The sequence below is a fragment of the Vigna umbellata genome, chromosome 1 (genome assembly GCF_029865625.1).
Source record: "Vigna umbellata cultivar VRB3 chromosome 1, Vumbellata_1.0, whole genome shotgun sequence".
Lineage (NCBI taxonomy): Eukaryota > Viridiplantae > Streptophyta > Magnoliopsida > Fabales > Fabaceae > Vigna > Vigna umbellata.
Genome location: NC_142165.1, coordinates 95,177,237 through 95,191,311, shown reverse-complemented (window position 1 = coordinate 95,191,311; position 14,075 = coordinate 95,177,237). Strand labels below are relative to the sequence as shown.

Genomic DNA, 14,075 nt, shown 5'->3' with positions numbered 1-14,075 from the left:
CACAATTAAAATAGAAATAAAGTTTTTGATTCTTTAAGGCACACTTTCATTCTTGTTTCTTTAAAGCTAACAATAGTTCTGTCTTAAAATATTGCATTGCTCTTGCATTTGTTGTTGCATAACTGCTTGTATTTCTCATTGTGCCTTCTTTTATGCTTGCAACTGTGTAGCTAATGTAGTGATTTCTTCTTGTGTAGCCAATGTAGTGATTTCTCATCAGTTGTTGGATTTGGATTTTGGAAAAAGGGACCTTCAACGGTTGAAGATGAAACATATGGATTAATACCAAGATCCAAGTTGTAGCCAATGCCATAAATTCTTCCTTTCTTATTATCTCCACTGGTTTCTATCCAAATATACTATAGGTTATTTTTACTTGTCTTTCTCATATTTTTCGGCCATAGCATTTTCATATGATTCTTACATCAAATCAATATGTTAGCAATATTATAAATAAACAGTTTAACAAGCCTAATGTTTTGTTAGACACATATCATATGAATTTTGTTGTATCATAAAACTTTTATATTCTTCTTCATGTGAAAAAGCATGCAATTCAAGACTCATGCATCAACATGTAATTCAACAAAGGATTAACTATATGTAATTAGCTCTTTTTTCTTTTTGGAGAAGTGCATGCTCGATCGTCGATCTCTTCTACGACCGGTCCTATCCTTTCTTTTCTCATAACATGGTATAACAAGAAAAAGAAGGATGCCCTAGTCTATAGTGCCAAATATCTATAGAGTTATGTCTTATTGTAGAACAAGCAATAGAATTCTCAGAAGTAATAGCAGCTGGTGAACCAAGGGGTGTGGGTGCAGGAACTATCATGACATACAAGCCATCTCTTTCTTCAGCTTTGCCAATCATCTGCAGGGTTGACTTGTCCTGTATTTCACAGGAAAATTCAGAAATGTTAAGTTTACAAGATAGAGATTTAGTTAACTTTGTGACCGAAATAAGATTGACAGAAAAATTAGGAATAAACAAGACATTATGTAAAGTAAGGTGTGGGCTAAGTGAAACAGTGCCAGAAAAATGAGCAAATGAAGAGTTCTTGTTGGGTAGTGATACTGTAATTGGTGAGATTCTATGATAAGAAATAAAATGAGACAAAGAATTAGATATATGATCAGTAGCACCTGTGTCTAGAATCCATTTGGAATAGATATTACCTTGAGCCTGGGAAGAAGTGGAAGCATTATGAGAGCTCACTAGATTAGTAGAATGTGGGATTGTGGGATTAGATTGAGGAAGAAGTGCTAATAAACCATGAATTTGCTCTTGAGAAAGTCCCAAAATTGCGGAATGTGACTGTGCCGGAGAATTATTATAAGAAGGAACTACTGTAGAAGAATCTGTTGTAACATTGTGGACTCTTTTGGATTTGAGATCAGGTGGTAATCCATGTATTAGAAAGCAAGTATCAATGGTGTGGTTTGTCCTGCCACAGTGAGTGCATTGTCGAGGTGCACCAAACCTTCCCCCTGAGGAACGAGCCTGAGAACCTTGATAACGAGCCTGAGAACCTTGATATGAAGATCTTCCCCGGCCATAATCATTGGCAGGAGAGGGTTTACCTTTGCCATTGAAGGTAGAAAAAGAAGGTTTAGATTGAGAAACTTGTGACGCCATGACTGGAGGTTGAGAAAGAATTCCTGATTGTAATTATCGCTCATGTTGAATTATCATCGAAAAAATTTTGGGTAAAGAAGGCAAGGGATCCATGAGAAGGATCTGAGAGCGAACAACAGAGTAATTATCATTCAAGCCTCTAAGAAAACAAAGAACACAATCATTTTCACGATATTCCTTCATTGTCTTAGAAACAACACAACAAGAAGCAGAAGATTGACATTCAGGAATAGGGCGAAAATTGCAAAGTTCATCCCAGAGAATCTTCATTTTAGTGTAATATGCAGTAACACTTAGATCAGACTGATGCATTGAATAAAGATCTTGATGCAATTGTGAAATTCGAACAGAATCACCTTGGGAGAAACGATCTTTGAGATCCTTCCATGCCGTAGCAGCAGAGTCAATCCAAATAATACTTGTAGCAATCTCATGAGAAACAGAATGATTGATCCAAGATAAAACTAGATTATTGCAACGCTTCCATGCTTGAACCATTGGATCTGTACCAGCTGGACAAGGAATGAAACCATCAACAAAGCCAAATTTATTCTTCATTTGTAGTGCCATAGACATCGAGCGAGCCCATCCATGATAATTGTGACCTTCAAGAATCGGGGAAACAAGCACCAATGAAGGATTCTCATTAGGATGAATGTAATAGTCATGTGTTGTATCTTGCAACGATGCGAGAGTAACAGAGGGAGTAGCCATAAAAGGAGAAGAAAAAGGCAGAAAAGCCAAGAACGAAAGGTAGAAAATGAAGATCTGGACAGGAAAAGAATTGGTTGCGAAAGAACGTGATAAAAAATTAATTTTCTTCTGATACCATGTTATGGAATAAGAAATACAATTCCTATCCTTTCTTTTCTCATAACAACCGGAATTCCTCTCGTAAAAGTCATGTTTCCTAGATTGTTTTTTTGAGAGCCAACTAAAAGTCATGTTTCCTAAGAAGAACTTTGCCCATAACTGGTTTTTTTTTCCTCTTCTTAATTTATTATTACTTTTATTAATATTATACTTTTAATATGTTCATTTATATTTTTAATACAATTATAATATTATTCTGAATATAATTTTTATTTATTAACATTTTATGATTTTATTTTAGCCAAATGATATCTTTGTACATTATTTATTTCACCTTTCTGTAAATTAAATTCCAATACAATATGGAAGTGAGTAAAAGAATTGACTTCGTACTTTAATTTCTACAAGTTATTTTTCATAATTCCAGAATTTAAATTTAGAAAAGTCAACCTTTTACATTTGGAACACACTTTGAAGAACAAGAAATAAATTTTTGAAAAGCATTTTATATTGACCCAAAATTCCATGATCTGAAGATAATAAAATAAAATAACAAAGAAATGAAAAAATAAATAAAGATAGTAAGCCCTAAATATGATGAAATTTACCATAGTAGCACAAATTATGAGAAAAGGGAAGGTCCCACAATTTTACCAACGTTTAACTTTTAAGAACAAACTGCATTTAACATCATCTACCACGTTTGCTTCTATCGTGATCAAAAGTCACTGGTAACATAAACATACTATACATTCATCTTAATATAAATTCTATGTAGACTTTAGAGGAGGGAGAATGCATACAAATTCAAATAATATGAAATGAGATACCATATGTTCACGAGGATTGCCACACAAACTTTAGGTTAAAAAATTTAATAAGAATGAACAGTTAAGAAAATATAAAATATTGTTTCAGAAAACCAATGGGGAAATATAAATTGATACAAATGGAATCCAAGATTCATAAACTTAAATAAATGCTAAAGTGGAATCCTGAACTTCTTTAGACCCAACTTCACTAAAAAGTTAAGCTTCATATCATAACAATATTATTTCTAGTTGACTTTAATTTACTATGAAACTATGAAGAAAGACCAATTAAAAGTCGTTTATCGCCGTGACAACGTGTTGTGACAATGAAAGTTGTGCATCCCCTCAACTTTCAATCTGAATAAAATATCTTGCGGTCCCCACGACTTAGCAAAATCATATAAAAAATAGAAAACGTGTTCTTATTATGTTGAGACCGAGGCCTAATTCCATGTTTTATAGGCTTCAAATTTGCCTGGTTTCGAAAAAAAAAATATATTAAAGATGATATTTATGTGATCATTTTGTAGCCTCCAGCAACTTCCGTTATCCACCACTGCCCATCCTTGTAGGGCAGACAACACTCGTATTTGTCTTCATTTGTAGATTTTATTGCCATGCTAAGATTTTTCTTTATTAATTCGCATTAGAAGAGCAACGGTACTATAACTACCTCTGTAGTCGCCATTCTCATCTTCTGATTGCTCCAAATATCCTCTCTAAGATTTCAACACAATAATATCACCATGTTCGCCCTCTCAACATTGGTTCTACTTTTCTGTGTCCTTTCTACTGTTGTTTGCTACGCATGGCTTTACTTCTTCAAACCCAACACTCAGAGGCTTCCACCGGGCCCATCGGGCCTCCCTTTCCTCGGGAACCTTCTATCTCTTGAACCGGAGCTTCACACTTACTTCGCCGCCTTGGCCCAGATCCACGGCCCAATCTACAAGCTCCGACTCGGGAGCAAGCTCGCCATCGTCATAGCTTCACCGGCCGTGGCTCGCGAGATCTTCAAAGACCACGACACTGTTTTCGCCAACCGCGACGTCCCAGCCGCCGGGAGGGTTGCCACGTACGGCGGTTTTGACATAGCGTGGAGACCCTATGGAGCCGAATGGCGGATGCTGAGGAAAGTCTGCACTGTGAACATGCTGAGCAACACCATCCTGGACTCCGTGTACGATCTCCGGCGCAACGAGGTGCGTAAAACGGTGTCGTATTTGTACAGTCGAGCGGGGAGTGCGGTGAACGTGGGGGAGCAGGGGTTTCTGACGGTGATGAATGTGATAACTAGTATGATGTGGGGCGGGGCGGTGGAAGGGGCGGAGAGGGAAACTTTGGGGGCGGAGTTCAGGGAGTTGGTGGCGGAGACGACGCAGCTTCTGGGGAAGCCGAATGTGTCGGATTTTTTTCCCAGGTTGGCGCGGTTCGATTTGCAAGGTGTGGAGAAAGAGATGAACGTGTTGGTGTCACGGTTCGATGGGATATTTGAAAAGATGATTGGTGAACGAGTGAAGGTGGGTGAAGAAAAGGATGGGAAGAAGAAAGAAAGGAAGGATTTTCTGCAGTTTCTGTTGGATCTTAAGGATTCCGAAGACGTTGATTCGAAGACGCCATTCACCATGACCCACCTCAAGGCCTTACTCATGGTACTTTCCTACACTTTCCAATTCTTGTTTTGGGTCAATTTTCTCGTTTCATCTTTTTCACGTCTTTTTCCTTTTACGAACTCTCAACTGCAACAGACATCATTAAATTGAAAAACCTACCCACCACCCCATCTCTGTCACATTAATTACTAACTTTAACCTAATATAAACTCGGATTTTTAATTTATAAAATCTAATTAATTATGTGTTATATACAATTTGGTTTAACTGACGTTTGATAATGAAGAAATAAATAAGGGAATGAAAGAGCAAAAATATTGTTTAAGATCAAAATAATTAGAAATAAAGATTATTTTATTATTAATAATTTTATTTGGTATTAACTATAGTATTTTAGTATTTAAGACGATACTCTGAAGGGAGTTAGTTCCCGATCCATCATTTTAGGCCTACTCAAATTGAATTAACCTAACTATTCAATTTATTAAGAATATATTAGGTTTCAAATTTATTAATACTCCACACATTTTTTTAAATTTATCCCATATTTATATTGTTTCCTTTGATACTCTTGTTAGTTGTACATCAACGCTTTTATATATATATATATATATATATATATATATAATATATATATATATTATATATATATAATATATAATTTATAAACTTGTTAAATTAATCCATTTTATAAAATTTGATCCTAATTCTGGGGTCAACAAATTCAAATGATTAAAAAAAATTATTTAAAAAATATTTATAAAATTTTATGGGTTATGATTTTTATGTATTTTTTTTCATGACTATTTTATTCTTAATAATATATTTATAATAGTATTTATAATTTTATCGATTAAGTTAAGATATTAGTTTAATTAAAGTTGTAGCTTCGTCATATTTACTAATTACGTATTTCAGAATTAAATTATATAAGTTTATTAACATTTAATTTTTTATTTTTTTATTTTACAAAATTGTGTGTATTTTATTCAATTTTAATATATGAAAATATTTATGTTATATTAATATTGTTCTATAAAAACAATCATTTATTTTATTTTTTAATGGATAATTCTTTTGATAAAAATATTTCTTTTTTAAATTAAAACGTGTTTATTACATTTTGAATATCAAAACTAAAATTAAATTAAAAAGTTATTTATATATAACTTTTTAAATTTTTTTATCAAAATAAATTAATAAAAGTTCTTAAAACACGAAAGAATTAAAAAATATGAACATTTTTTTTCTTTTAAAATTATTTTATTTTTAAGTTTAAACAAATTCAACATATATTATGTAACATCCAAAATATATAGTGTAAATTATATTAAAAAGAAGCAACATGCATGATAGTAGTACAATTATTCATCTAAAGCATAAAGTGATATCTTTACAGTCATCCAAAAACAACTATAAATTTAAAACTTTATAAACAGACTAAAGTCTACTCAAAACTATACACAAGGTTCTACTGAACTAAGACAACTCCTCAGCAGCATCCCCTCCATCCAATGCTTGCTCTAGGAAAACCTCTTCTTCTGCTACTCACATCCAAAGGATGGTTATCGCAGAAGAAAAACAGCAGAATCATACAAAACACAAGCATACAAAAGGGTAAGCTAGTTTAAAACAGAATTAATCATACATCAAATTAATTAAATTCATACAAACATATTATTCATTCACATCACTTAAATCCTTCACACATAACACCACACTGACTTTGACTGTCCGGACTTAGAATGATTGTTGAGCTATGGCGGGTTATGCACTCGTGGTGGCTTCTACTGCTTTGCAAAGTCGTTGCCAATGGTTTCACCCTACCACACTCGCGAGGTTAGTCCGTTATCACTCACCTTAGGCTATACTGGAAACACCCAAGACTAGGACCTCCTACTACTCCTCACGACATGGATCAATCCTCTCTACTTGAGAATGAAAGACCATTGGAGCGTCAGGAAAACCCCCAAGACTGAGCTACCATGCAGATCATTCTAAACTTACTTGAATCTCAACTAGAGATTCCACTTTGAATCACAACAAGGGCACCACCATGTCTCATCTCCTTGAGGATCATGGAATTACGTCCAAACCATACTTGAACTTTATACTTTGAAATACACCATACATCCATAACCACTGATATTACATGATATAACTTCAACTTACTTCATACAACAATCAATGATTCATTAAAACAACATAAGATCAAACAAGAACTTGAACTAGAATTAAACTTCTCGCACAACGCACACCTTCGCATAGCGAGGCTATAAGCTTCTCGCACAGCGACCTACTCACCTTGCGAAAACCTTAGACAGAGACCAACTACTCTTGACCTCTCGCATAGCGATTAAACTCGCTAGGCGAATAAACTGTGAAATCATCAGACCCCAACCCCTCGCATAGCGTCCCAATTCACTATGCGAGAACCTCAGACAGAGACTCAGACTTCCTAAACACTCGCAAAGCGAGACTCACTCACTATTCGAATAAAATGAATGATGGTTTCAGACCCTAACCAGTCGCATAACGATTTGATTCGCTATGCGGATTGACAAACAGAAAGCAACCCTCTCACTTCACTCGCACAGCGCACCCATCCGCTATGCGAGTGCCTTGGCAGAAAGCAACCCGCTCACTCCATTCGCACAGCGAGTCTGCATAATCTGCAGAACGAAATTCTGCAGAATTATACAACTCAACCCCTCATTACCAATTCCACCCAACTTTGCCAAATTCTAACACTCCTAAATCCTTGTATATGCTTAATTAGACTTGACTAAATGTTTCTAAACATTCCTAACATCAATCTAAAGTGTTTATGCACCAAATTCCACTCTAACACCTCCAATTCATCAACTTATAGACTCAAAACCAATTCTACCACTTTGAACCTGTTTTTAACCATTTTGATGACTCAAACCAGTCACATATGACCTATCTAAACTACCCCAGCAGACCAAAACAGTACTAGACTCCTAATACTCAAATTCCCTACCTCACTTCCTCTAAAATGACTCTTAAACAAGCTCATATCAATTCACTTTATACCTTATCACTACCACAACAGATTACTCACATTAACTACCTCAAACATGCACAATTTCAGTACTTAGATGCATCCAAAGCAGCTCATCAACAACATATTACAGCTTCATATACTCCATATTATAGTACATACTATTAATTTACTCAGGATACAACCCGTAACACAAAACAACATACTAACTCAGAATTCATCATACACACATATCATATAATCAATTGAGATAAAGTTTTCTAGCTCCCCTTACCTCAGAGACAGACAAATCAGCTCACTGATACACCAACAGTACCTTGCACGGCAAGGGAACTCAACAGAAACCTACAACTCACCAATTGGTGATAGAGAACCATACTTATAACCTAATTTGAGCTGAAAATTAAAGAAGGAAACCGCGAGACACATGCAACAGTACTACGTTGCATGATTTAGAATCAAGAACAAAAGAAGAAAAGGGTAAACAGCTTACCAGAGGGAATCACAGAATTGATCGATCAAGATCAACGCTCTCAACGCCAGAATCGCCTAGGCACCTCCTAATCGTTGAACAAATAACTCACAAAAGAGAATTTGTAGAGAGAAGTCAGAGAACTCTGGAGAATAAAGTTTTAAAGATATGAAGTGTTTTTAGAATAATGAGAGTGTTTATAAAATTCAATTTATATTATAAGATTATTTTAAAGTAAATAATTTATCCCATTATTTTAATACACCTATCTGCTCTATAACACTCTATTTTTCAGGTCTTTACATATTATATTTTAATTTTTTAAAATAATAAAAAATATTTATGATAAAAAAATTTCTTGTAATAAAATTTTTAAAATATAATTTTTTTTGGATATTTAACATTTCATAAATATATTTGGAGTAAAAAAGAAAAAAAATATTAACAAATATAATGTGAAAATGAACTAATTTAATTTTGAAAAATAAATCTTATCCTAACTCTGTTGTAATCCAATTTATATGACAATTTTTAAAAAATCTCTTATTAAATGGATAAAAACATAAGACTTGATTTTGGAGGAAACTAATAACAACTCAAAGTAAGAGTCCAAATAACAATTATATGTATTTGCGTGGGGGGAAGAAAAATACTATATGTAAATGCTAAATTTTACCATGAGAGGAGAAAATGGAAGTGATGAATGAACTGGAAAATGTTATTCAATGGTAAGTATATCCGTATTCAAAACCTAACAAAATCTTGTACACTGCAACTGCATCTTATTAATGCTAGAAAAGAAAGGATAACATCGGATAATTTCATGATTAATATTCTGCAAATCTTTGATGAACATAAACAGGATATGGTTACAGGGGGAACCGATACATCGTCCAACACAATTGAGTTTGCAATGGCAGAAATAATGCAGAAGCCAGAAGTAATGAAGAAAGTCCTAGAAGAGTTGGAAGTTGTGGTTGGAAAAGATAAAATGGTAGAAGAGTCTGACATTCGTAAGTTGCATTACTTGCAAGCTGTGATGAAAGAAACTCTTCGATTGCATCCTGCACTTCCACTTCTAGTCCCACATAGCCCAAGTCAAACCACCAATGTGGGAGGCTACACCATCCCAAAGGGTTCTCGAGTCTTCGTCAATGTTTGGGCCATTCATAGAGATCCTTCCATTTGGGAAAGACCACTGGAATTTGACCCTTCAAGATTCTTAGATGCAAAGTGGGATTTCAGTGGAAATGAGTTCAGTTATTTCCCATTTGGATCTGGAAGAAGAATTTGTGCAGGAATAGCAATGGCTGAGAGAACAGTTCTGTATCTTCTGGCAACACTTGTACACTTATTCGATTGGACAATACCACAAGGAGAGGAGTTAGATGTATCAGAGAAATTTGGTATTGTTCTAAAAAAGAAAACACCTCTGGTTGCCATCCCCACCCCGCGCTTCTCCAACCCACACCTTTACAATTTAATATAATATATTTGTATTTAACACTCGGTAATCCCTGATTACCAATGCCACATGTATTTCTACTTCTTTCTTACATATTCCAGATACTTCACCAATATCATCTCTTTCCATCTCTATAAAAAAATATTATCAAAATTTTGTGTCAAAATATTTTTTTTTATTTTTAAATTCGTTTTGTTTACATTCTTCCTTTTTGCCATTGGGTGCCATGTGTTGCACTGTTTGGATAATGTTTCGTTGGCTCTCTTTTCTCTGTAATATTTTCATTTTGGAGTTATTTGCATGAATTGGTAATGAGTTAAATACATTTTCTCTTAACTTTTAATAAAATATTGTTATTTACTAATTATTTCAAGACATGGATTAATAGATTCGATTTTTTTTTAATTGAACTCAATTGATAATTGATAATTGAACGAACAATAACTAATGACAATAGATTAGATTGTCTAAAGTTGCTTTTTTCATGAAGGCACGATAAGGGCAAGCAAGCAAGGATTTTGGAGGGAAAGAATAGCTGATTATAAGTTTAGAAAAAGGAAAAGAAACCAAATTAAAAAAGAAAAAACTCTTCCCATCGAATTTCATATATATATATATATATATATATATATATATATAACGCTCTGTTATTTATTTAATTTAAACATTCCGAATTATTAAATTATTTTTATTTATATTTTAAATTTTGCTAATCTTGTGTTAAAGATATTATTTAGTTGATAAATGAAGACGGATGATCTAAATGTGAATAAAATTAAAAATGAGTTTTACATAAGCATTTTTACGAAGTTTGATTTTTTATACTTGTTTCGGGCTAGCCTAATTAAGAGAGTTACTTTCTCCACCACCACACATTTCGTCCTGCACCTCTCCCTTCCTCTTATACCCTTCAATAATATTTAAACGGATGTGAATATGCGTTGGATTTTTAGACGGATGTCAACATCCGTGCACCGACATTCGTTAAAGTATAACATATATGCAGAAGTCATGATCGGTTGGCTGAGATATGCCATGTTGAAAGGGTTGTCGAAGAAGGTGCTACTACCCTCTGGATTCAAGGAAGGAGGTTGGAGATGGGCCAGAGGCCCAAAGACACCATTGGTGGTGTTCAAGAAGTGGTTGATCTCGTTCAGAGACTCTAACCTCTGGCTCAACTCGCTTACTTGTGCTCAGCACCGAGTTCTCCGCCTCCACTGCCAAGTACTTCTGGGTGGTGAGGGTCACTGATGTTAGAATCTGGTGATTCTCGTTCCTCAACTGAGTCACCAATGATGTCAGATCATCCAAGTGCTTATGCTTCCTCATTCGGGATCGCCTCGTCGATTTGCAGTTCGATATCATTCTCTTCCTCTTTCTCTCATCCATCACCCTTGCAAGTCCTCCTTTGAACCCGAATTCTGAAGCAGAGATGACCCTAAAGATGTTCCACTCGACGAAGCCATCCAAACTGACCAACACTAATCAAAACGTAAGAACACAAGAAAAATCAAACCTTGGATTGGAGGATGCAGTATCCAAACACTTAAAAAACCGAAAAAGAAAAACGTTGATGAAAAATAGTAGTAGTAATAGTAATACAGGAACTATAAATAAAAAGATTGATTCTGGGTAGAAATCATGAAACGTAGTAGAGCCAGTAAAGGAAGACGAGAAGGACGGATATCAATGCGAGTTACTCCTCCACCACCACACACTGCTCCTCGGATGTATACACTGCTCCACGGTGTTCCACGAATATTGATATCCGTGAAACGACAAACGGATGTCGTCCACGGATCCATTTAAGAATAACACCGGAAGAAGTTAAATTAATGTAGAATATTTTTAGAATAAAAATAATAATGAGAAATTGTAGGAAGCATTTGGAGTGGTGGAGGGAGCAACTCTCCCTAATTAATTCCTCCCAGTTTCCAATGCCCAATAGGGCCCATTACTTCCTTGGTCCTGATAATATTTTGGTCTTCTTGCATTCCCATCATTTCTAACTTTACCCTCATATTTTCAAAATAACATTTTGTTTATTTTAAAAAAAAAAAAAACTAGTTTGAGACCGTATGTACGCACGGATATTGATTTCTTTCTAAAAAAACTTGTATTAAAAATTTATATAATTATTATTATATTTAAATAAAAAAATTAAGATAATTACGTTTAAATATTATAATTATATATATATACATATAATATATAAATAGAGTTTTATAAAATAAAAAATAATTAATTAATTAATTTTTATTGTAACATATATTATAAGATTTAATTATAAATAGATTTGTTAATACTAAAATTTATAATAATAATTAAATTGGTGATATTCATAAATTTATGTAATATTTTTTATAATGTTGAAATAAATGGTTAAATATAATAAATATTTGTTCTAATTAAAAACTAATGTTTTCGAGATTTAGTAAGTATTATCAGTATAATGATTATATGATTAAAATTTACAATTAAATATTTTAATTATATATTATATTAAAATAAAATGTATAGACCTATTATATAATATAACTTTCTACAGAATAAATATTACACGGAGTTGATATTGATATTCACACTATGAATGAATTATAGAAAATAATAATACTTGGATATGAATTTCTTTATATTAAATTAAAAAAAGTACATAATAGTTTATTAGTAACGTGCAGTAAAATAATATCAGGTTAAAAAATGAATTTTAAATCTATCTCAATTTCACAAAACTGACTTATAAGATGAAATTTGTATTTATTCATATATTTTAAAAGAGTCTTATCTGTAGTTGATGTAAGAATTTCAACACATTGTTTAGACATCAAATCAACTTGAACGATATGTTAATTTATTTGTTCTCATTAAACATATATCTTTTGAGTGGTACATTATTTTGATTATTATAATATTTTTCTAATGCTTATTCAACTAATTAGTATATATCATCTGAACGACTAATTATAGGTTAAGTGAAAAAGATTTTATAGAAGAGATAACATTGTGGCATTTGTGTCACAAAATTTAACCATTATTTTGGCTTAAAAGTATTATAACTTTCACCTTCACATGATTGTTGAAGAATTAAGGGTCTTAACGTGAGTGATAATTTAAAAAACGTATGAGATACTAAAAAAACACAAATTTTATAAAAAACAACAACGCAAAGTTCCAAAATTATTTCTACTCACTCTTTCTGAATTTAAAATACAATATTGAACTAAATTGTTTCACTCTTTATCTATTTTAACTACTATCATCACTTTTACTCTTTTTAGTCCAAGTTCAAAATTAATGTAAGCACTAAAATCAATGAATGCAATCCAAACACATAAATAAGAATTTCATCAATAATTATTGTCATATTCTCATATCAATAAATTAATTGCAACTTTATGAATAAAACTACACCAAAACTTCTATAAATATAATAGAAATTATTAAAATAACTACAGCATGATGAATTAGTAAAGACATATATGAAATAAAAATAAATAAAACTATGAAATTGTCAGAAATAAACCTAATAGAGTAAAAATGAGTAAATCTTCTAATAAAAAGAAACTTATTTCCAAAATAAGTTTTCATCGAATAATTTTTTTTCCATAACTTGTTAACTTATGTACAATAAAAAAAATAGAAAGAAGAGAAAGTTGTATAGAAAAAAATGATTATTCTTAAAATAAAACGATGGCAAAGAAAGAAAAAGAATAAAAGGAGGCCAAATTCAACGGGTCTTACCATTTACAAGTTAAAAAATTGGAGAAAATATAGCAAACTTTTCTTAGAAAAATTGTCTGCTTAAAAAAAGTTTTGTTTATGGTGTTGAAATGTTTAAATTATCATAACTTTTCTTAATTAAACATGATACACTTATAATTATTCTATTAATATATGTTCATCCCCTTAGTTCCAATATTGAAGTGAATATAATTAAGTCAGCACAAGTAGACAAAGACTTTGACGAGGCCAAAGTCTACATTTACAAAGGCTAATGTAGCATCTTCATCATACATCATCCTGCTACATTAATTCTCACAAGAAAATTGGATGTGTTGTGCTGAATTAACAGTTGAAAAACCATAAATAATAGTGTACTTCATCTAACTGAAATTATAAAACAAGATACCTACTTCACCTGCTATATGGAAACCTTGTTTACTTGCTAAGTCTTGTACCTTTTTCTTTAACTAACTAAACGTGCATTACTCTATTATCACATCTTTTATTTATTTTT

At 32.6% G+C, this 14,075-nt stretch overlaps 2 protein-coding genes and 1 pseudogene across 2 annotated transcripts; 1 reads left to right on the top strand and 2 right to left on the bottom strand.

Annotated features, from left to right (window-relative positions):
- Positions 1 to 1,328: 1,328 nt before the first annotated feature.
- On the bottom strand, positions 1,329 to 2,371 carry LOC148206894 (uncharacterized). The gene is made up of 2 exons (XM_088115090.1): positions 1,987 to 2,371; positions 1,329 to 1,583 (listed from the first exon to the last, which is right to left on the bottom strand). The coding sequence occupies exons 1-2, from the start codon at positions 2,350 to 2,352 to the stop codon at positions 1,416 to 1,418; spliced, it is 534 nt and encodes a 177-aa protein (XP_087971216.1). The 5' UTR covers positions 2,353 to 2,371; the 3' UTR covers positions 1,329 to 1,415.
- Positions 2,372 to 3,926: 1,555 nt separating this feature from the next.
- LOC124828931 (geraniol 8-hydroxylase-like) lies at positions 3,927 to 9,991 on the top strand. Its single transcript, XM_047302330.2, has 2 exons — positions 3,927 to 4,915; positions 9,236 to 9,991. The coding sequence occupies exons 1-2, from the start codon at positions 4,010 to 4,012 to the stop codon at positions 9,860 to 9,862; spliced, it is 1,533 nt and encodes a 510-aa protein (XP_047158286.1). The 5' UTR covers positions 3,927 to 4,009; the 3' UTR covers positions 9,863 to 9,991.
- Positions 9,992 to 10,758: 767 nt separating this feature from the next.
- Positions 10,759 to 11,304, bottom strand: LOC124828907 (bZIP transcription factor 44 pseudogene; annotated as a pseudogene).
- Positions 11,305 to 14,075: the final 2,771 nt, after the last annotated feature.